This window comes from Pezoporus occidentalis, unplaced genomic scaffold, assembly GCF_034315485.1.
Source record: "Pezoporus occidentalis ecotype Australia unplaced genomic scaffold, CSIRO_AGI_Poc_V1 ctg63, whole genome shotgun sequence".
In the NCBI taxonomy this organism is placed as follows: Eukaryota; Metazoa; Chordata; class Aves; order Psittaciformes; family Psittacidae; genus Pezoporus; species Pezoporus occidentalis.
In genome coordinates this window covers 2,863,709-2,886,853 of record NW_026915977.1, presented here as the reverse complement: position 1 = coordinate 2,886,853, position 23,145 = coordinate 2,863,709, and the positions used below count along the sequence as shown (strand labels likewise).

Here is a 23,145-nt window from a genome sequence, read left to right as displayed (position 1 = left end):
ATGCTTCCACCTTATGTATGTGTGTAGGTGTCTCATCTTGAAAGGGTTTAATAGAGCTAGAAAACTTACTGAGAAAGATAAGGCTCAGTAGTGGCATGAAACCACCTCTGTGTAAATGCATTATACTTTCTCAGCTTTTTGAACCCGAAGAAAAGAGAAGAATGAGGCAAAATGAGCAAATCTTACTCATCATGAACACTGTGGAGAAGATGAATAGAGCGTATTTGTTTATGGTTTCTCCAAAGATAAAAGGAAGGAGATTTCCTGAATTTCCTGTACCAGTTTTATTTCTCTTTAAGAATGTGCTTAAAAAACAAGAGCTGGGAAACCCTGATTTCAAAATGGAGAGGGAACAAACAGCAACTTTTGTTAGTGATGATGTCTTGGAAAAAATTGTCAAGATGTACATACAGCTTATTGTAGATACAGGGAAGCAAATGAAAACCATTAAACTTCAGGACTGTAAAGTTAGTAGATTTTGCTACATTTCTCTTTATTTTGGCAGAAAGGTTGAATGTGAATGAACGTCTGTGTGTGTCCAGGAGCATATTAGGTCCCTCTACTTGAAAGCAGAGGAATTAGTGTGAATCTGCTGAAGTTTGGGGTATGTTTTGGATGTTGTTAGTTGGTGTTTGCAGGCTGTAGTCGGCCACAGTGTAGAAAACAGAAGGTGCAAGAGTCACTGCTAGTCCCATTTGAGGTTCAGAGCTGGTGAAATGAGATGTTTTTGATGTGAAAGAAAATGACTTCCATTATGAAGTGTGTAAAAAGCCAGTGAAGTCTGACAGTCTCTATTTCTAAGGAGGAAGGTGAGCAGGGGAGGAAAACTGTTGCAATAGTACTGCAAGGCACACAGTTATCACTAAAAGAGTTTTCCAGAGAACAGCAAATCATGACTGGATAGTGTGCTAATGTGATGACAAAACAAGAGTGTTGAAACATCCTGGGAAACTAATGTTTTCTAATCTTCCAGTTCTAGATGAGGTTGCAGTTCTTGGAGCCCTTCAGTAATGGTCTCATTCTTTAAAATGGGGGTTTTAAAATGTGTGTGTGTGTGTGTGTGCGTGTGTGTGCACTTGTTTGGTAGGGAGGGGTTCGGAGGGGAATGTCTCTGTTACTAGAAAGCAGCCCACCTGTCTAGAGCTCCGTCCCTCAAACAAACGTACTTAAGAGGTAATATGGGGCTTCAGCGCTATATGGAACAACCGGGAAGCAGAAAAGAACCTGCTGCTGCAAGTTTTATGGCAGCAATAAGCAGAGCTCCAAAGTCAAGCAACGGAGAACATCTGAGCAGAGAGGTAGACGTGTCATGTGCTGCTTGAGGAATGAGGAGAAGAGTTTGTTCTTGCTGTAAGTGCTGGGGTGGGGGTACAGCCATCCAGACCAGTGGATTTGGCTTTTAGGAGAGGGCGACATTCTGTATGAGCAAAGAACGGCAATGCAGCTGGCATCATGAATTCTTTCCTCTTCTGTTTAGTCAGATCTGTGAGCTAACCATGGCTGTACCAAATGAGAATGTCTCAAGATTTGCAGTAAAAATTGCCTTCTTTTGCAGATGGCTCAAAAAGAGAACTGTAAGACCTTTCTTCTTCAGTTACTTAAATTTTAGTTGTTTGCTCAAAGCCTGGTACTGAACTTCACCCTCCTGCAGGCTAAAACTTTCATTTCATCACCAGGAAACCTGTAGCAAACTTCTGTAGCCTCTGGCGTACTTTGTCAAAACACAAGTGTAAGATGCAAGCTCTGCAGAGCTCGTCCCTAAGAGTAGTGTCTGCAGTCCCATCTGCACTCATTTTTGGGGAAATGGGGACTTTACTGTGCCACCTCTAATTAGCCTGGGATGTAGCAGCAGAAGTTGCAGAACAAAGAGTCATAATGGTCACTTTGCCCAAGTTGTGATGCTTGGAAGTGTGTCATGTCCAGTATTGTGAAAGGAAGGTGGGTCCTGCAGGGGGAGGGGCTAAAGGGAGAGAGCAGCAGATTCAATCAGCAGCAGAGACATAATTTATTATAATAAACCAGGTAACTAACCATAGTATCTGAGACATTAGAGGCTTTTTCTTCACATGTTCATGAGAAGCCCCTCTGGTAAGAAAGAAAGAGGCTGAGAGGAGAAAACCAGCAGCCACATCTCTGTACTACGGAGAGAAAGATGTCACATACATCATGTTTGAGGAACTGCAGTTCTTCATGTTTGTTTTAGCTAAGTAGTCTTTTTTGTTTTTTTTTTCCTTATCCTTCAGACTTACCGCTTCAGGAAGCCTTGCATGTCCGGTTCACAAACTGGTCGTATCAGCAGTTTCAGCTTGGGTTTTCAGCTTGTTCCAGGGTGTGTTCCCCAAAATTCAGCTTCTGCTAAAGTCTTTTGTGTAGAAGTAGTTTTTTGGGACAGGCTTCTATCACCAGTCATGGCCAGGGTGTGTAAAGGATTAGTTTTATATCCTCTCTCTGAAAATAGACCTATTCACTCTGCCAGTAGCATCACTTGAATTTTAACAAGTGCAGTTTTGTTCATTTGCTTTTAGGCAGGACTCAGACATAGCTAATGGCTTCTTGGTGGCAAATGGGGTACAGACAGTATGAACAGGTACCACTGGAAGCTTCAACAAAATAGCCAAGAAGAAAAGGCAGCAAAAATCAAGTTTCCACCGCATCAGCAAGGACATGCTCTGCAAGAATGGGTTGTGCTCTTGCCTCCGTTGTCTTCCTCAGCAGGATGACAACTGGAGATAGCTCTTAGCCTGGAACAACAGATTTGTTTCACTAGGTCTTGCCACACGACATTCAGCTTTTTGCTCCAGGCTGTCCATACTTACCAGAGGCAAGTTTTACAACAGCAATAAGAGAGCTCAGCTGAAATCACATGCAGCAAGCCATCCAAGGGAGCACACATCTCCACCTGAACACTGAAATGAGACCTGCACGGTTCTCATCAGTTTACTGACTTTGGGAAAATGAAGATAGCCTCCAGTTTTCATTGCCCTGTGCAGAGAGGGAACAAGCCATCACTGACAAGTGGCAGCACTTCCAGAGAATGGTCTGAGCTCATCTGCAATGTAAACACTTCAGCTGAAGCAAACAGGTATCTGTCATGATGCTTGTAGCTGTGGCAAAACTGCAGCAATTACTTTTCCCTCCCAGCTCCAACTAAAACTGTCTCCTGTATTTTGGGTGCATCTGCCTCCTGCTCAAAGATAATACTCTTCTGGTGCAGTTGTTAAAACTATATGCTAAGGCACATCTGTCGAATAAATGCCAAATATCTGCTTTAATGAATGATTAAAAGCCTATAACAGAATTCACTATGTCAGTCTACTTGCTTTTATACATGTTTCTTATCTTCTACAATTCCTTCTCTTTTTGGTATTAATTATCAGACTCATATTAATCCTGTGCATAGCACCTATTGATAACTTTTGCATGTACCTTTAAAGGTACACCTACAGAGCATACCCAGAATGCCTCCTGGATTAAAGCTCCTCTGCCATTAGTCATGTTGCCCAAAGAAGCTGTGGCTGCCCCATCTCTGGGAGTGTTCAAGTCCAGGCTGGATGGGGCTTTGAGCAAGCTGGTCTAGTGAAAGGTGTCTCTGCTTGTGGCACAGGGTTGGAACTAGAGAAGGTTTAAGGTTCTTTCCAACCCAAAACCATACCATGATTCTATGAAGAATGATAAAAAAGACTACTCATCAGAAAAATCAGGAGAATGGTAAGAGGAGTGGATGGGGACATGGGAATATGAAATGGAACTGTAAAGCTCCTTATAGTCTTTGTCTATCCTCTACCCTTCACCTAATCAGCAGTGAAATGGACTCGTGATCCTTCAGAAAGAGGATCCTAGATGACAAAGGACAGAAGAAAGGGAAGTGTTCTTCACTTGCATTCTGTCCCAGGAGTGTGGGATCTCTCACAAAGCACAGGGAAAGGTTGACAGACCTGTGGTTCTGGGAGAATGGGAGAACCTGTGCAAATAGTGGTGTTTGTGATGGCTTTCGTCACCTGCAACGGTGAGTACATGCTTCAATGTGTAAGAACAAAAGTCAGAGCCCCAGCAAGGTAGGGATCTGAATTACAGTTTCTTAATTTTTAAAAATTATCAACTGTGGAAAGTCATTAGTTTCTTGTATAAAAAACAGAGCCTGAGAATTCACAAGAGTCTCCTTTAGCATCAGATACAACAAGGTGCTTTTAAGAGTAGAGCAATGGGGTGGTATTGGGCAAAAGTGCAGCCCCCATGCTCCAAAACAAGAGCAAAACGGGATTGTTCAGGAGCCTTGGACAGGACCGGATTTGGTGTATGAGATTCCAAAGCAGTCTTTTGAAAGCTGGAATGTGTATTTTCCTATAATTTAATAATGCATTATGATTGTTCTGCTAGCATGGTCCTGGGAAGAAGAGCTGCGATTGTGATACTAGGTGTGGGCACACATGATTCCTCTCTGATAATCTCCTGATCTTCTGGCTCTTTAAGTGCATTAGACGAGGTGATACTGGAATCCTTGCTTTGGTTCATGTGCCCATGAGGCACATACGGCACTGGCACCAGCAGAGGATGGTTTTGGGAAACAGGAGAAAGGTGCTTTAACAAGAAGCACAGAATTGCTCCTGACCTTTAGAAAAACAGGTTGAAGTATGTTCCTTATTTTGTCATAAAAAATCAGCTGTGATCTGCCTCTCAAGTGACTTACTGTGAGCTAATGCATCTGAACATAACCAGTACCTTTCTGGGGAGGAGGGGAAAGGGGGAGCAGGACAAGAGGGTATGGGTAGAGGTGAGCCAAACCCAGCTAAATTCAGGTACTTTGCTACTTACAAGGGGCAATTCCCAGAAGAGCTGTGGTCTCAGTGGGCAGAGAGCTGGAATGGTTGGGAGAATGAGCCAAAACTTACCACCCTCTTTTCCTGTGGCCACTTAAGTGCTTGGCAGGGTGCTTGTTTGGGTGAAGCAGATATGAGCCACGAAATCTAGGTCAGATCTGAAGTTCTCTAAGGCTAAAGCAAAAAGGGTGGTTTTGGTCCCCCATTCCTGTTCCAGGTCCAGTACTTCAGAGGAGATCCCTAAAGGCTCCTGCTGGCATATTTCTATGTACACTGGTGCTGGCAGGCTGAGAAGGAAGATGCTCAATTGTTCCAGAAAATGGGACAGAATATGATTTCAGGGTTGGGTTTTTTTGTTTTTTTTTTTTTGTTTGTTTGTTTGTTTGTTTTTTTGTTGTTGTTGTTGTTTTTTCCCCCATTATCATGCATTGCAGAGGATATGAATCTCTCTGGTCAGTCTTCTAACTTCTAACACAGCCCTTTAGTTTTTTTTCTGGTCCAGCTGTATTTCCCTCTTTTGTGAGACTTGACATTGTTTGTCTGGAAGAGCACACCCCAGTTTAAGAAGAGTCACTGGGAGGATTTACATTTAAAGGTGTTGTCTCAGGGATTTATATTTTGCTGAGTTTCTCCCATTCCTTCCAATCAGCTTTCTTTTGGAGTCATCCCTGCTAATGTTGAAACTGGTCAGATACAGAGTGCAGCTGCTCCACATGGAATCAGTGGATGCTGGCAGCTATTTCATGGCACATAGCAATGCAAACAGCACCGGAGAGATGTTTAAACAGAATTGTGTCCAGATGAATGCACTGAATAGCAAACATACTTGAACTTGAGTGCCTCAAATGCCTTGAAGGTACTTTTGAGCAGCTTTCTCACCAGCTTACACCCTTCTTAGTTTTTCTTGATGGAAGTTTGTGAAAAGAGGAAGAAGAGAAATGGAAGATCTTTAAAAACTGATACATCAAGGAATTGCCTTTGTCTGGAATGTGAGATTTGAAGAACAGAGCTGTGCCTGCCCTCTCTAAGTCATCTGGTAAAGGAATACCAAAGCTCCTTGTCAGAAACAAGGTGCCAACATGCTCAGCCTCAGCAATTCCCTTGCCTGTCCCCGTGGACACAGACCCACAGATCTTGTCTTCCTCCAGTTGGCAGCTTCTGTCAGCTCTGGCACAGGCTGTTGCACAGAGAAGTGCTTCTCCTTGCACAGCTATACTGCTGGGTCCTGTGAGCACCAGGGAAGTTGTATAAAAAATAGTGCTGTTAATGAATGCAAAGATGTTGCATTCATTGTTAACTGCAGTAAAGCAATGAAGTTGCTTTGTTCATCCTTTCTCCCACATAGAAGATAGAATTCAGCATTGAAAGTGGTGGTGTCAGATCATCCCATGTCAGTGGGGGAAAGTTCTTGCTCTTTGATTCATCCTGTGCAAGTGTAAGCAGAAAGTCAAGCAGCAGAGGCAAGGTGTAAAGGCTGAAGCTAAGAGCAGGAATAAGAGATGCTCCTTAAGGTCTTCTGAAGACTGTAGCTGTGATGCTGCCATCAGGGGCTGGATTTGTGCTTCTCAGAATTGCTTCTCAGAATTATTCTGAGAAGGAACTGAGAATGGGCAAGCATCCAGAGGGAAACAATAAAAATAGCCATGAGGTCAAAGCAACTGTTCACTTCCCTATGCTCAGTGAAGCTGGGACAGGCTCTGGTTTGGCTGGCTGTGGTCTACAGCCATGACCTCATGCTGGGTTCCACTGCCTGGTGATTCCTACCTAATTCGAAGGATGTTCTCCTCTTCTGCTGCATTCTTACTTCTTCCCTTCAACTCTTGTTGCCTGCAGCCCTCCTGGATCTGACTGGTGTTCACCAGGTCCAGGGCACATGGATGGGATCTGTCACTTTACCATGTACCTACATGCCCTCAGATGGTTTTACACAGCAAACGCTCATCTGGAGCATGGAGAGAGACCACAGCACCTCCACCATCTTTCGGAGGGACTATTCCGGGGACCACATCCTGCTGTCTCAGTTCCGAAACCGGGTCAGTGTCCCAAAGCACAGCCCAGGGAATGCCTCACTCTTAATTGAGAACCTTGAAATCCCTGATAGTGGACACTACACCTGTCAAGTCACCTGGAGGACTAAAAATAACAGTGTGATCACAAGGGAGATGACCACTGCGGTTAAAGTTGTCAAAGGTAAGTCCAGCAGTAAAGCCCTGCTCTTGTGCAGCCAATATAATCCACAGAGCATGAAGGTGAAGCAGCAGCTGGTAGGAATAATCTTTCATGCCATCTGCTTTGTCTTCCAGTGGCAGCAACCAAGCCCATCATCAGGGCCGGCGAACTGGGGCTCACAGTACCCGCAGGAGCCAGGACCAGCCTGACCTGTGTGGCCAGCGGGTCCCCCCCCATCAGCTACCGCTGGTTCAGGGGCACCCCGGGAAGGAAAGCCCTGTTGCTGAGCAGGCAGGCTGAGCTGGTGTGGGACAGCCTGCAGCCCTCCGACACTGGGAAGTACTACTGTGAGGTGGAAAACAGGGCTGGGGCTGGGGCTGTGCAGCAGAGCGATGCTGTTGAGCTCACAGTGACAGGTGAGTGCCCACCATAGAGTTCCTCATCCAGCTGCAGAAGACTGAGACAGGGAGTTTCCTCTTTCGTAGGAGGATCAGCTATGTAATGTTAAATATGAATTGTGTCCTCATTGCTTTCCCAGAGAGAAACCCACAGGTTGATACTCCTCCTGTTTCGGAGGGTGCCTGATTATGGCAGGCTTTAAGACAATGTCCCCTGTGTTCTTTTGGGACCAGCGCCCTGCAGGATAGGAGTCTGGCTCCTACCCGTGGCATGTCTTGCTCTTACCTGACTTGCACTGCTGACAGAGAGCAGGGGACACGGCCGGTTGATTAGTCTCTCCCCCAGGGTCCCCAGTCACACAGCAGACCACCCCTGGGACAGGCCAACACACCACACCCCTGTTCACCCCTCGAGGCAATGGGCCCCAGCCAGTGACCACAGGTAAGTGACCTGGGCTGCAGGGGAAAGGCTGCTTTCACCCTGGCACTCTGTGAGTGACAAAGAAGGTGAGTGAGACAAATCCACTTGATGCTCCTTTTGGGCTGCAGATCCTCTTTGCAGGTGGGATAGAAATGATACTCCCTGTCACAGAATCATTAAGGTTGGAAGGGAGCTCTGGAGATCATCCAGTCCAACCCCTCTGCCAAGGCAGGGCCACCTAGACCAGGTTACACAGGAATGCATCCAGGTGGGTTTTGAATGTCCCCAGAGAGGGACTCCAGCAGTGTTAGCCACTGCTTTCCCCAGGTGAGGGTGCTCAGCTGTCGGTAGGTGGGTTGGAGCCCCCCAGGACAGCAGCTGAGCCAGAGCTAGAGGAGCCTAGGAAAAGCAGGAGGTTGCACAATGTCATCTGGGGCAAGAAACCTGATTTGGGGCTCCAGGAAGCCTTTGGGTGTAGCTGCCAGTGGTAACCCCCCCTCACACCAGCCAGGGAATCACCATAAGAGAGATGAAGTGAGAAAGTCTTGTGGAAACCCAGATACAGGGTGATGCCAAAGCCTTCCCTGGCCGTGCTATAGCCAGCCACAAGCCTGGTACCTAGATCTACACCATGCTGGGCAGGTCTACCAGGTACCTCAGGGGTGATGGCTGGGGGGGGAACACACGTGTGCAGGATGACATATCAGGAATAAAAATCTGTCTTGTTGCTCTGAGAGCAGGTTCAATGGGTGTTTTGGGTGTTTTCATTCCATGCACTTCAAACATGTTAGCCTGAGAGAATCAACCGTGCTCATCGAAATGGGGCAGCAGTTACATCCACGCAGAGCTGTGCGGGTGACCCCACGGAGGCCACTGCCAGCCCTGCTGCTGCTTTCCCGAGCAAAGCCAGCTCCCCCAGCAGGGTCACAGCGCATTCCTCCCTCCTTACAGGTCTGACCGCAACGAAGCAGCGCTCCGAGGGGGGTCCGGAGGAGCCTCCTGTTGCCACGGGTGAGTGGAGTCCCGTGGTGGGAAACGCGAGGTTTGCAGCGAGAGGGCAGGCTGGTAACTGCGCGGCAAACACCGGGATTTCGCTCGTCGGGAGCCCCCCACCCGTGGCGCTGCCGAGGGGTTTTTCCGCCCGGAGGTCGCCCTGCGGTTCTGCCTGGAATGCGCTGCCCGCGCTAACGCTTGCTTTAGGGCACTTGCAAAGAGCGTTTCGCCGCGAGGCCCGGTTCCCCCGGCGTGGTCACAGCGCTCTCCTCCCCCGTCCGCAGGTCTCCCCGCGGCCCGGTACGCGCTGCCGGCCGCGCTGGCCGTGGCGCTGGGGGTAGCCGCGCTTGGAGCGCTCCTGACCGCACCGCGGTGCCGGCGGCGGAATGCGGAGGGTGAGAGAGGAGGGCAGGGCGGGGGGCTCCGGGCCGGGCCGGGCGGCAGAGAGCTGCCCTGCAGCGAGGGGACGGCAGGGCGGGACAGCGCGGCACTTGCCACGGCTCCATCAGCATCCCCATCATCCCCAGCCCCAGTCGGTCCACGCTAGGAAGAGGCAGGGTGGAAGGCTTATTCCCGAAGATGGGAATGCATGGAAGTGGGTGGGGGTTTTGTCTGGTTTGGGGTTGTTCGGCTGGATTTTATTTTTGCTGTGACACCTGTAAAACCTGTTGATGCACAGCTTCGGTTCTTCTTCTTTTTTTTTTCCAGAACTTCTCTATGAAGTTGCTTTGTGAGTACTGGACATCAAGAAGATTTTGGGGCATCACACTGATGTCTGTTTTCAGAAAGCCTCTTTCTTTGCTCAGTGAAAAGCCAGACAGTTCTTTGACTCGCAGGGGGAGGATCTGAATGCCTTGACAGTCAGTTTAGCATGAGGACATAGACATCTTAGGGCAGGAGGCAGCAAGAGTCTGTTCTTTATTATGTTAGAAGGAGAGAAAGATATTCTGGGTCCGTCACTATGCCTTGCAGGTGCCATGGGAAAACTATTCTCTGCAGTAAATTCCCACCATCATTCCACAAAGCAATGGACAGGAATTCTCAGCTCTTCCTTTGAGATAAGTTCCTTTTTCTATAGATGCCTTTCTCTTTAAGAAGCATGACCCAGTGCTTACCGAAATACTATTTTGTGCAATTCCTATTCACTTACAGTTGCACAAATGTATTTTCTGCCCCGTCTTACTGTCAATGTTTAATCCCTTCATACTACTTTCCTTTTTAGAAATATACCTTAGCTATCTGTTAGCTTCCCACATTGCTACTTTTCCTAGTTACTACTGGTAGTTATGTTCTAAAGGCTAGACTATCTAATGGGAACTATATTGTGCATAATATGATAATGCCATGAGAGTTTATGTTCCCAGTGTTAACTGTTTATTGCTTTTTCTTGTGTGTATAATTCTTTCAATGTTACTTTCTAGTGTCTTCCAGAGCCTCATTCGATCAATATAAACTTTGCTGTTCCACAGATCATGTGGTGGATACTGTCTTGGACTAAGATGTAAATCAAATGATTTCTCATCTAGTCAGCCCTCTCAGTAATGTCTCCCTGTTGTTTCAGCCACAGCACTGCAGATGTCACCAGACTGGAGACTGATGGGGAAGTCCCTGTTATGTGCCCACACAAAGATACAAATTCTAAGACTGAAACATCCAATGACACTTTCACTGTGAAAGACAGCAGCCTTGACAGCATCCACGTGAGGAAAAATCCTGAGTATGAGAACCTTATGAATGCAATGGAATTGGAATATGAAACAGAAAGAATTTAGCAGAGTACCATCTTTTGCATATGAGTAGTTGTGCGGGCTGCAGATATTGAATGGTAAACTTCACCAAAGGAAACTCATCTTCCTGTCTACCTCCTGCTCTGACAAATATACCAGCCTCACTTTAACCTAGCTAACTTCCTTTAACTCAGGGGAACCTTCTTGGGCTTTGGCAAATGAGGCCTGCCCATTGGTGCAGAAACCCTCCACCAAGTGGTTATCTACCTAGTTCTGTAGAGCAAATAATTTCTCAGCAGCCTGAAGGTCCAAGGTGAGGAAGACTGGATCTGAAGGAGTGGAAACACAAATGTCTTTAATCTGGTGTAGCTGAGTGTGACACTGCCAATAACACTGGCAAGGTGTACTCTCAAAGGCATATTCCTTTGTTTGTACATCCCAGAATGTGAGGAGCCATGGACTGTGCTGGAAATTGTTGTCCTCTAGCTTTTACAGCTCAACAAATATTGGTTGTACATCCTCTTTGTCCTTATGTCTTTTTTGTTAGAGCATGGCAAACAGACCTCATAGCGTGGGCTGATGTTCTAGGAATGTAATTTTTCCTATCAGAACAGAGCTCATTGCTTAGACGAAGAGGGAATGGCCCTGTAAGCGATGAGCTGCCTACCTGCCACCCTCTTTCTTTTTTTCCTGGAAAAGCAGAATTTGTCTTGAAGGAAATGCTAGCATTTTATTTTTACAATGTGGGGCCAAAGGCATAATAAAATAGAGAGAAATTTGAGGCATTTTGAACAATGATTGAGCAAGGGACCTCCCTGGACACAACAGAGTGACAGTGATTCACCCTGTGGGACACGAGTCAGTGTGATTACAACAGAGATAGTCATACTGGCCTATGTTATGGGGATGCTGTAAGTGCTCATGTTTCTAAAATGCCTTGAAAAGTGCTTTATTAGCATAATGTATTTTCTTTCCAAGGACAAATACAAAAGGCTTCAAAAGATTTTTTATTTTTTTTTTTTTGCATATGGGTTCTGACTTCCTTGGTTTTTCACCACCCAGTGCCATCACTTTTCTGTTGCTTGCAAATTTATGTTTTTCTTCTAATCTAATTCTGCAGAACAGGCAGGGGTACAGTCATGGTCACAGTTTGACCAAGGTGGTTCCTGAGCTACAGGGCTCATTTTTTTTTTGCAATTCCTATTTACTTACACAGATGTGTCTTCTGCTCTGTCCTAATGTCAATGTTTAATCCCTTCATACTACTTTCCTGTTTAGAGACATACCTTAGCTATCTGTTAGCTTCCCACATTGCTACTTTTCCTAGTTACTACTGGTAGTTATGTTCTAAGGGCTAGACTATCTAATGGGAACTATATTGTGCATAATATGATAATGCCATGAGAGTTTATGTTCCCAATGTTAACTGTTTATTGCTTCTTCTTGTGTGTGTAATTCTTTCAATGTTACTTTCTGGTGTCTTCCAGAGCCTCCCAGGGTGCCCCTGTGGTCTGCTTTTCCTGTCTGCCAGACAGCATCCTGCTTGCCTACAGGCTTGGTAGGCAGATCAGGGACATGGAGAGGGGATGCCATTTGGCTTTAGCAAAGCAAATCTGTGGAAAGAGTTACTGGCTTTTATTAAACCAGTTAGTGTAGCCAAGGGAGCATGGCGAAGCAGATGAGCTCTGGACCAAGTAAGCCCTCCTTGTTGGCACTTAGACCCACAAAGCTTCAGTCTGCTGCCATGGATCTTCCCTTCCCAAGTTGGAAGCTTAATACCAGGGTCACATAGCTTTTTATGGCCTAAGCATGAGAAAGAGGAGCCTCACAGTGACACTTCTTCAGGACAATGAAGGTAAGATCAGTGAGAAAAGCCTCCTGTCTGTATTATGAAGGCTTTAAAACAAAGTAAGGAGCACACAGAGATGGCTGTGCTGCAGTGTCAGGCTGCTGTGCTTCCCAGGGGACCTGTCTGTCTTTGCAGGGACTGTGCCAATGCCCCACTCTAAACACTGATCTCAGCTTGTATATTGGTGGCCAGAACTGGCCAGCTCCCCCTGTCCCACCTGGAGAGGAGAGCTATACCCTGACCAAAGGCAAGCAGTGCAGGAAGCATTCCAAATGTGTGTGAGGGTGTTCCGCACTTTGCACGTGGGGTGAGGTAATTCACTTGCTGTAGCTGGCACAAGCATTCCCAGAAGCCAGCCTAGGAGACATCAGGCTGGAGCAGCAGCTTCTGGTGTCAGCAGTATCTGGGGGGTGCAGAACAAAAGAAATCAGGGGAAGGTGTGGCTGTGCTTGTACTCACATGGGCAGTGTGGTGCGAGGTTGATGCTGTGTGGGAAGGGAACTGAAAACTTAGCTTCCCCATCCTCACCTCTGCAGATCCAAGCCCAAAACACAAGACACGGCACTCCCTCTTCCTCTCTCCACCCTCCGCTAAGTGCCATCTTTGTTCATTTTCAGTTATCCTAATGTTTTATGCACTTTTGTTCATTTATTGTAATTTTAAGCTCCCAGATCCCTCACTAACTATGTAACACCATGATTTTTCCAACTTCTGATTCCTCCCAGTGCTGATCTGCTCTGAGGAGGTCAGGGAAGCTTTCTCCGGAGACCAGAATGCTGCAGAGGAAGAAAGCAATAGGAGTTAAGAAAGGGGCAGCAGATGCTCCAGCTGGAGCAGACTGCACTTCATGTTGCCACTGTCTCTAGTTTGGGCAGCAAAACAGCTTTGGTCATAAATAGAACAGTGAAAACACAGAAAGTCTCCTGCCAGTACCAGGGTTGTTGTTTCTCCCTGTGCAGCATGTGTGTGGGGTTTTATTATATTTTTGGCATGTTTGGTTGTAAAAGCCATTGGAAACAGAATATTTTTCTTCTGAAAGTCACAGAGGGCTTTGCTGTATTGAGTCACCATCAAACAAGAGAACTTCTCCTTTCCTTGCTCTGGTCACTCAAGTGCTGGGCGCCAGTTTTCCAGAAAGGAAACCTCAGCTTCCACTCTGAAACTACAATGCCTCCAAAAATTGCACTATTTCTAGTGGCCAACAAAATGTCATGAGACTTGCAGCTCCCCTTGCTTCAGAGCAGCTGAAGTGCACGTACAACAAAAGGGACCTGTTGGCTTTTACACTTTCAGGTTTGCCCCTGCCTTCAGAGCCCTTCTGAACCTGCTGTTCTCAGAGTGAGAAAGGGAGAGGAAGTCTCAGATAAAGTTGTCCCACCATAATTGGTATTTGTTAGTATAAAAGCGGAAGGGATTAACGTTTCTCTCCTTCCCCCCAGCCATCCAGAAAGAGCTAGGGCTGGGGGAGTCATCTAAAGAGCAAAGGGACAAAGTCTACTGAAAGCAAAACTGGAAATGCACAAGAAAATGATGAAGAGCATAAATGAACACTTGGCTAGCTGTGGTGCAGAAGAGTTTAGGTCTGTTGAAAGCTTGAGGGCTGTGATGACTGAAAGGGTTGGAGTTGATACAGTTGCCTGATATATTAAGGATTCACCAGGACAAAACAAACCCTGAAATCATAGACTTCGTTCTCCTTTGAAGCTGGCCTCAATGATAAAGATCAGGGTGATGTCTGTGAGTCACGAGTAGGTGCCTGAAAGAGACCACGGGAGGGTGAGTCATACCAAGTAGGACCATGTTTGTCCAGAAGTGCACAATAAGCCCTACTGACAGGACCTATTCAAAAAGCAGAACACAATTTGCTTAGGCAATGATATGCATTCATTGGTCCCAGCTTTGCACAAACTCCAACTTCTTCAAAATATTTAGTTAGAAATAGTTGCAACAAAAAGCCCCAAAGCTTAACATTAAAATTTACCAATATTCTCAAATATTGCAGAATTAGCTGATGGTACTGTCCCAAAACAAGTCTGTAGGGTCTTGGGGTTTTCTTAGTTCCCAAGTTTTCGATGTTGAATGCTTTCAGAGAGTTTGATTTGTCAAACTGGGCTGGGCCTTCCCATGCTATCATTCCTTCCACCCTGAGACAACTCTAGCTGGACATCTGATTTGCTGCAAGTCAGTTACTAAAAATGTTTACCAATCATTAGATCTTCAAGAGGGAATTACTTTAACTAAACAGAAGAAATGGAAAAAAAATGCAATAGGCAATCTTGCTACAAGTGCTGTTTAGGAATTACAATTCAAAACCAAGGAATCTTCTGCAAACATCAATGCTTCGAGAAGTAATGGATTGCATGGTCTAACTTAAAAACAGATTGCACAAACATGCTTTTCACTGGCTAATGGGATAAAAGGAAGTTAACCAGCAGCCTCATTAGTTTGTACTCCAATTGCAAATAAAATAAGATTCCTTCATGTCCAAATAAAAGATTCTGTATCATGGATAACCCTGCCCTTACCCACGATGTTGTGATTAGAGTTGCCAGAATCCTTGTTAACTGAGCAGGATTGTAAATGAGCAGCTGGCTAGTTAATGCTGTGGAAGAGAACAGCACTGGTTTTGGCTGCAAAGAAGGAGCCAGGGCCCAATTCTCTGCCTTCGCAGTGTGGAGGAACTGTACCAGCACCACTTCTGTTGGTGGTACAGATTTGCTGTTAGGAGTATCCCAATAGGCACTTCCAAAACTGGGGTAGAAGGGAAACCTGACAGCTCAGGATCAGAGTCAAGCATTCAGTAACGATGGGATGGGTTGTTCAGTACCTTGCTGGGTACCTGGAGCCAGTCACCTTGGTGTGCCGCTGTGTTGCTCAGCAAATGCCTCACTTGGGGTATTTGACAAACTGACACTCTGCACACTGAGTGTCAAACTCAGCTTGTCAAATACACGCAGTGCTGCACTGCACTCGGTGGGTGTTGCAGAGGTCTTCTCTGGGTGCCATCCTTGGCAAAAGAAGAGGGAAAAGAAGGGCTGAAACTGCTGTTAGCTTCAGAGAATTTTTCCAGTTAGCAAAAAACACCATTATCCCTCCTGTATTTCCCCCTCTAACATTTTCCTTTGTGTGAGAGAGAACTACACAAATAGACACTGCCTTCTGCTGAGGAAAACATCCACTATATTAATGCAAAGGCTGAAGCACTGTGGAGCTGAAAACAATACTGAGAGTTCCAGAGTAACCTTCTCCCTTAGCTATATGGCTATACTGGTAGCTTGAAATATTGACAAAATACCCATGGCAAACACTCAGCCATGCCTTTTGGGTACAACGTTCTGAAGACCAATGTCTCTCTAGACACACAAAGTCTAGACAAAGACCCAGAAAACATACTGAGGGGGAACAATTTTGCATTGGCCAGAGATAAGGGCATGATAATTTAACAGACTTTTCACAGCTTCTATTTTTAACCTCCTAAATTTAAACAAGTTGTTCAGGCTTCTCACTTTTCATTCCTTCTTTTGGGGTCCCTGTGGTAATTTTGCATTTAAGCAGTCACACACGCCTGAGTGTCCTTGTATTATAAGGTATGTCAGCTAAATGCCTAATTCTAGATATGTGAATATTTCGGTTGTAACACAGATCCCAATGAACATGGGAAGGAGCCTCTGTATCTGACACAGGTTAGTGGCTCCCTGTATGTCGAAGACAAAATTTCTATTGGCAGGAACAGGCTCAGGGGTTTACCTCTTACTGTAGCACTGATATAGTTAAAAATCAATATCTTTAACTACACATAAGATCTGAAGAGACACCTCTTCAAGCCTGTCTAAACTGTACAACTCTGAACCCCTACATGTATGCCAGCAATGCCATTGACTCTGTTGGAGGCAAGGTCAGCCACCACCACTGGGTCAAAGCCGTGCCATGTGTGTTCAGTTTTGCAAGGGAAAGCAGCCATAGCAGCCTCCTGTCCCCGCAAACTTCAGTCCCCATCTCTGCCTGCCAGCAGGAAGCTCCTCTGTCAGGCAGAGCCCCTGTATGGATTGTGATGCTAAATCAAAACTAAACACGTAGAGAAACAATGAACTTCAGGAATGAAGTGAAACCTTTTCTTCTGTTCTCAAACTACCCCTCTTCTGATTCATTTCCAGCAGACAGAAAAAGCCTCCTGCAGTAAGTGGAACTTTCCACTCCCATACACTGACATAATCCAGACTTTAAGGGTGAGCATACACACACACTATTGTTTTGCACAAGGACCAAAAGATGCCATTGGTTGGTCTATTCTACTAATGTCAGTGTGCATTAGTGCAGAAATGCACTTAAAGAAAATTAAATAACAAAAGATACATAAGAGAAGATTTTGCTAAGTTCTGGTGTGCTCTGTGTCCTTCTCAGATGTCGACCATTCAGAATTTCAGTTTAAAAGGATAAAATACTTTTTTTCTGATCTGATACCATAAAACTCTCCCTGAAAAGTTAGTCATGGCTCACACCTTCATAACACTATTTTAATGTCATTCCTGTTCTCTGCAGCTGGGCCCAAACATAGCTGAGTTTTAAGCTTTTAGCTTCCTTCCCAGTCACCTTGTTTTAATTTCACATGACCAGCAGCACCAGTTTGTGAGAAAGCAGCTGTGCTATTTTTAGTTTCAAAGTGAAAACCTAAAAGTGACACGTTAACTATATTTTGGAAGGTAGTCCATTAAAAACACAAAAGTAGAATTCAGCTGAAGTGTATTAACAGCATCATACAGTGGGCAATTTATTAACCCTTTTCTATCTCTAACTTCTGGGACACTATTTTATAAAGATGATCACAGGATCTGATTTAATATTACATGAAAGATACCTTTCCAGGTATCAAATTAAAAGCACAAATTAAAAAATGGTAATGCCAAATAGGTACTATTTATACCTGCTCTGAAACCAGTAGAGTGAAGTAAGACTTAACAGCAAGGGAACAACTACAGCTTTAAAGATAAAATCAGTTTCTAGCCCAGGTTACTACAAAGGCTTTGCAATTCTTACATTCCCCCTGCCTTCCACCTTAGGCCTTTAGTGAGATGTAGATAGTGAACAGTTCTTTGTTCTGGCCTCTAATTCAGAGTGAATTTCAACCATGGTAGATAAAAGTATGTTGCAATGGATAAAAGAAGCATGTGTGTTTCATGAGCATAAGAAAACATTGTTAACACGCTGACTTAAGATCAGCCTAGCAAAAGACATACTGATTTAAGCACAATTAGACCAAATTTCTGTTATCCCTCTCAACCTCTTGAACCACTAGTGATACTCAGAAGTATGAAGCAGCATGGTAGGGGTGCTAAGCTGTTTTCAGGGACCTGGGCCTTCCCAGCATTTTGTCATCCTTGTGCAAATGTTTTAATGTAGCCAAGGCTATGGGTTAACATTTCTTAATCCAAAATACTCTCATTTGTGGGCTTTAGCAACAGGCCAGTCATAAAGATGCCTGGGTCCTTGTCTCAAGTTGGTCTGTCAGTGCAGTTGGTCAAATAACTCTCCTTCCACATCAAACGCTGCTGTACCATGAGAAGTAAAAGCTTTTTTAACAGGCTCTGACTGGTTTGCATAGTTGTTGCTGATGTTAATAAAGCAGGGATGCACTTTCTCTACCTGGAAAAGATTTTCAGTGAGAGTTAGACACTGCACATTAATGAGAACAGTGTCAGAAAAGAAAAATGAACCTGTCATCCCCCAAAAGTCTCTCGGCCATATCAAAGTGTGATGGGAGGCCACATGAAGAAAGACTGAGTGGGCTCTTCAGCAGGGATCAGTGACCAGACTCCCCTCAACTTCATTGCTGAATTCTAACAGTGGAATATCTGGTCCGGGGGGGGGGGGGGGGGCGGTGGCGGTGTGGGGGTGTAGGGAAGAAGAAAAGAGCATTGCTTCTGCAATTGCAGCTTAAAATAATCCCCCATTGTGGCTTTCTGAAGGGGAAAACAGCCACTTGAAATGTTGCTGTGAGTGACAGATAAGAGGACAGTACACAGCAGAGATAATTCTATCAGCAGATGGGAATGGAGCTTGTTACCCCACCTCATAATGACAGTATCTGATCTGAATGGATTTGTCACTGTTAGATCTTCTGGTTTCAAGCTGAAGTAGGTATTTTCAAGTAAAAACTCAGTGTTATAAAACAGATTGAGCAATCAACTCATACTCTGAGGGGAAAACAAAAAGCGTTCTTCTTCCTGCATCCTTCAGTCAATCCCTTATCGAAGTCACAAAAAGTTCCCCTCCAAGCTGCATGTCATCTCCCAGATATTTTCACAGGGCTGCCAGGCTGCTCTGCAACTTCTGAAGAAAATAAATGAAAAGTAAAATTATTGGACGGGCCTGACTCTAAACCTAATAACAGCATGCATACAAATGTGGCTGCGTGGTTTTCACATCCTGAGTAGCAGCACCCCAAGATGCAGGCTGCAGCTGTTTCAAGACATGCACCTAATATGTACGATTGAATTGGAATCAAAGTCATCTTTTCCACTTAGTGAAACTCAAATTGCAGCTTGGGTTGAAAGCAAGAATACCCACGTATCTGTGGCAACAGGGTCTGCTGAACCCCTGGCCATCAGTAACCTTGGGGTATGCTTCTTCTAGGAGCTGGAAGCCTTTGTTATAACAAAGTCAAACTCAAAGGAGGCTTTGCTCATGGCAGACTTCCACTGAATGCCGTCCTGTTCCATATAGGACCTTCCTATGCTCCCAGACCTTCAGCTGACCCTGCTGGGAGTTTTGCCTGACAAACACTGAAATATTTGGCTCAGTAAGGTTGATCTCATCTATCAGGCAGGCTCCAGCAAAGCCTGATAGGCTTGCTTCATCTCAGGCAAGCCAGGCCATATACCCAAGAACAGTTCCCTGTAGCACCTCTGCTGATTTGGATGAGACAGTTAACAATACAAAAACAGAGCAAGAGGACAAATGGTGTAGCCATTTAATGAATAACTCCTGCTCCTCAGTGGCAGGTGCCAAAACTGTTCCGTGGCTGCATGCTCTGCTGCAGGGAGCAACTCCAGGCTAAGAGAGCTATTGCTGCCAATGAGGCCATGCTCCATGTTCCAAGGGGTCTTATGTTCAAAGAGGGAGCCTTATCAGTGGCACATAAATTACTTACCCCTTGTTACCTGTGCAACAGCAGCACAGGACAACAGCTTTTCCAACACCTTTGTCCCTGCCCAGGAGGTGGCAGGCAGGAGGTGATGCCCTCTCCCTCCCACTCTAGAGTGACTGGGAGGTGTCTTGCCACCTCAGCCTGGGCTTTCAGCTGTCTTTGGGCAGCAGTTACTGGATGGTGTGGTCAGCAACTTCCATGTCCTAAGGAAAGCTCCTGGAAACTGTATGACAGGTACTGCAGTTGTCCCAGCTTTGGAGAGGATCTAAGTGAGACAGACCCTGAAGTAATGCAGTGAGGACTGTCTCCAAGCAACTGCAGGAAGAATAAAACCAACACGTGTTCCCACCACCACCATCCATGCCACCCTGTCATGCCAACAACCCTGCAGCCCTCTGTACGCTGATTTTCTCCTTGCTTTTGTCATATAACTGAAAGAAAGCCCAAGCTGGACACCCCCCTGCCTAGCCCTGCTTCATTGAAAACTTCTACTCCATCTTGTTCTATGAGTCCCAACTTCCTCTTCAAATCTACTCCAAAAAGTGGGAAATGTAATTCAGCACTCTCCCTCACACAGAAATGTGTCCTGCTTCTAACAAGAAACCATGCAGTTTCATACCTCATACCTTGATGTCCTTTCCCGTCCTGCTGCTGGCACCTCAGTGTCATCTGCACCCCTCACCTGCATGTCCAAACACTCCCAGGAGCAGCCAAATGCTACCCTTCCCTCCATCCTGCACCAAGAGGAAACACCATGCACGTGTCCCTATTTCATGCAGTCTCCAGAAGCACACTGCTGGCACCAAGGGAGCCTCTCCCCTCCTGACACAGGGCTCAGTCCCCAAATCCTGGGGGGATTTTCCTGCAGCACCAGGAGCTGCAATGGTTGTAGGAACAGCACACAAAGACATGAACCAGAAATGCTGCAACCGGCACCTCATGGCTCACGCAAAAGCACATGTGAAGGGCCCAATAAACCCTCTGTAACCTGGAGTCCACCAGCCACAAGCTGCCCCCCTCACCCCCGTAGGCCCTGCACTCACCTGAGTGCAGCACACTGGACTCTGCCCCCATGGCTGCTCATGCCCCTGCCATGCAAAGGGGGGAAGAGGGGTGTGTGGTAAACCTTCATCCACTGTCCTGAAGCCATTGGGACAGCAAGAAAAGGAGCTGAAGAGAGCGACTGTGCCCTACTGAGGCACTGTGTCTCCCTGGTAAAACCCTCCTCCATCCCACAACTTCCCCTGCTGTTTGTGCCACCTCATCTGTGACTAATTTAGATCAAAATCTCCCTACTGCCAGCAACTCATCTGCAGCATGTGCGTGCGTGTGAGCAGGTGGAGCACATGCGTGCATCCCAGTACCAATTAGGGTTTCAAACACATCACTATTAATTATAATTAATCTCATCAATGAATCACCGTCTGGAGGGCAGCAATCCCTGGCTGGGACTGTCAGCATTCCCATCCCCTATCCTACCCTTAACAAAGTACACCCAGACCAACACCACTGCTTTTCCCCTGAAGGGACATACCAAAAAGACCTGGCTCAGGCAGACACACTCGCAATGCCAAGGACAGGCATTCCAAACCTGAGCTGGCTTCAGTACTCCCAAATCTCGAGGTATGATTTGGGATACAAGTACAGCTTTCTGCATCGCCAGGACTATGGACACCCCACAGGTTTTGGTGTCCCAACCTCCATGGTCCTTTGGGACCTTCTGCAGGAGAAACAGGAGGTCACCCCCGAAGGACAGATCCTCCCCCATCCCCAACCACCCCTTCCACCATGGGAGCTGGCACCTACCGTGCTGAGCCAGCCTGGCTCAATGTGGACGTAGCCAGGGGCATGGGGCCACGCAGGGCTGGCACCAGGGCTGTGCAGGAGAAGCGTGGTGGGGGCACAGCCCAAGCACACAGCTCACTTTTGAAGGGGCTGCTCCTCCTTCGAGAGGAAGCTGCGAATGGGGAAGATAAGGCTGAGGTTAGATAACAGGAAATGTCTGGATGTGAGTGACAACACTCACAGGTTGTGAAAGCAGCAGCTCTCCCCATCCTGCCGCAGGGGTGCAAAGCCCCTAAGTGGGGCAAGAGACAGATGGGGGAGGGCAAGCACTTTGCACCTTCACACTGTGCAACCATGTCAGCTCAGCGGGCCTGGGCTGCATGGGGCTGCCCAGATGAAGGCAGCCCGAGGCAGGTCACCAGGGAAGCCGTGCAAGCAACCACACCAGCTGTCCCATGTCTGGGCACCTCACCACCACGCAGCCCAGGGTGGAGACCCCCAGAAAGCTTTGGCTTGGGAGACAGGCTCATGGCCATAGGGATCTCCTACCCCCCCAGCAGTGTAAAGAGCAGGGAAGCAGGGCTCTGCTCACAGGCGAGAGCTGACTCTCCAGCCATTGCAGGTGGTTTTGCTCCAAGGCTCCCTGCAGGGCTCAACTCCCTTTCGAGCACAGGACTGCAGGCTGCAGTGCTCCTGTTCCCTGGCACTCTCATGAGCAGACAGGCTTCACTTTCCTAATTGCAGTGCCTGATGGAAGAGCCTCACTGGTCCTTGGATCCTGCCACTGCCCATCTCTCCATACACTCACCAGCACCAGCTGAGGACCCTGTCTCAGGAGCAGCTCAACATCCACAGAGCCCACGCAGGAAAGTAAACACCAGCGTTTTGTTTGGAGTTATAACCAAAGCAAGTTCCACTGTTTCTCACCTTCTGCCCCCTCCTGGACAGCCTGCAATACAAGGTGCAATAAGGTATGCACCTCAACATCTCAGTGCTGTTTCCATTTGACCTGGCTGGGAGCAAGACTAATCAATACAGCTCTGGAAACAGAGGCCAAAACCCAAACCAATTCAAGCAAAATCATTAATTTTTAGAGAGACATCCCTAGTCTCTCTAGGTCAGCAAGTTGTATAGCATATTTTGTAAGGCCAGGCTGTTTGTCAGTGTCTGCATTATCCCAAACACGTTTGCCATCAGCTATCCATGCCAGTGTGATGCAGACTTTGGGACCTTTCACATAGGATCAGTTTTCTCACTTCCAGCACTCAACTGCTGTCCTTCCTTTCCAGTTTTTGCCTCTCAGGTTTTCCTTTCCTAGCCTCTCCACTCCTGCCTGGCTCTGCAGCCAAACCACATGGAGATCCTCTGGTGCTTGCTGCCTGGGCCTGCATTAATCCAGCAGCTTTCAGTTATGTTATCAGCATGCCTGGGCTGCAGCCACATATTATATTCTTGCAAGTCTGTCCAAGCCCCTGATCTGGAAGATGCTTACTTATGCCTTTGAGTAACTATGCACACTAAACTCCCTGGGAGCGCCCACAAGCTACTCCCGAGCTTTCATGCAGACAGTACTGAGGCCAACCCTTCTGCTAAAAGTAAAACCTGGCCCCAGTGCCTGAGTGATAGTTAGATAATGAGGAATAGAGTTACTGTCCAGTTCCGCTTTCATCTGCACTGTGTTTTAAAATACACAGTAAAAGAGGAATGGAAAGGTCTGGGTAGGTTTGTTTTGTTTTTAGTTTGGTTTTAACTGCGGGAAAGAAGTAGGTTTGCTCATGTAGTTTGTGTAGTTTTTTCCTAGGCTTTCTTTTTCATTCTGTCTTTCTCCTACCTGTACCCAAA

The 23,145-nt window shown here is 46.5% G+C and overlaps 1 protein-coding gene and 1 long non-coding RNA gene across 9 annotated transcripts; one reads left to right on the top strand and one right to left on the bottom strand.

Annotated features, from left to right (window-relative positions):
• The first annotated feature begins 3,823 nt into the window (after window positions 1–3,823).
• Window positions 3,824–11,528, top strand: LOC134174790 (V-set and immunoglobulin domain-containing protein 4-like). 5 transcript variants are annotated; one of them, XM_062640045.1, is made up of 8 exons: window positions 3,825–4,006; window positions 6,651–7,007; window positions 7,121–7,402; window positions 7,731–7,826; window positions 8,757–8,816; window positions 9,083–9,193; window positions 9,507–9,528; window positions 10,360–11,528. In XM_062640045.1, exons 1-8 carry the CDS (start codon window positions 3,952–3,954, stop codon window positions 10,568–10,570), a joined length of 1,194 nt encoding a protein of 397 aa, XP_062496029.1. In that variant the 5' UTR covers window positions 3,825–3,951; the 3' UTR covers window positions 10,571–11,528. The 5 variants fall into 5 exon arrangements, with proteins under 5 accessions (XP_062496032.1, XP_062496029.1, XP_062496031.1 ...); XM_062640048.1 differs by lacking the exon at window positions 9,507–9,528 and having other exon boundaries at window positions 3,824–4,006; XM_062640047.1 differs by lacking the exon at window positions 9,083–9,193 and having other exon boundaries at window positions 3,826–4,006.
• Window positions 11,529–14,046: 2,518 nt separating this feature from the next.
• On the bottom strand, window positions 14,047–21,543 carry LOC134174791 (uncharacterized). Of its 4 annotated transcripts, XR_009968779.1 has the most exons (3): window positions 21,325–21,497; window positions 20,562–20,658; window positions 14,047–18,698 (listed from the first exon to the last, which is right to left on the bottom strand). It is a non-coding gene; the product is annotated as an uncharacterized LOC134174791 (long non-coding RNA). The 4 variants fall into 4 exon arrangements; XR_009968777.1 differs by lacking the exon at window positions 20,562–20,658 and having other exon boundaries at window positions 21,325–21,543; XR_009968780.1 differs by lacking the exon at window positions 20,562–20,658 and having other exon boundaries at window positions 14,047–18,692; window positions 21,325–21,543.
• Window positions 21,544–23,145: the final 1,602 nt, after the last annotated feature.

Bases quoted from the DNA above. Each gene is read 5' to 3' on its own strand.
- LOC134174790 (XM_062640045.1), top strand. From the start codon at position 3,952: ATGGGAGAACCTGTGCAAATAGTGGTGTTTGTGATGGCTTTCGTCACC. The intron at 7,008-7,120 runs GTAAGTCCAGCA...TTTGTCTTCCAG, and splicing joins TGCGGTTAAAGTTGTCAAAG to TGGCAGCAACCAAGCCCATC. The intron at 8,817-9,082 runs GTGAGTGGAGTC...CCCCGTCCGCAG, and splicing joins GGAGCCTCCTGTTGCCACGG to GTCTCCCCGCGGCCCGGTAC.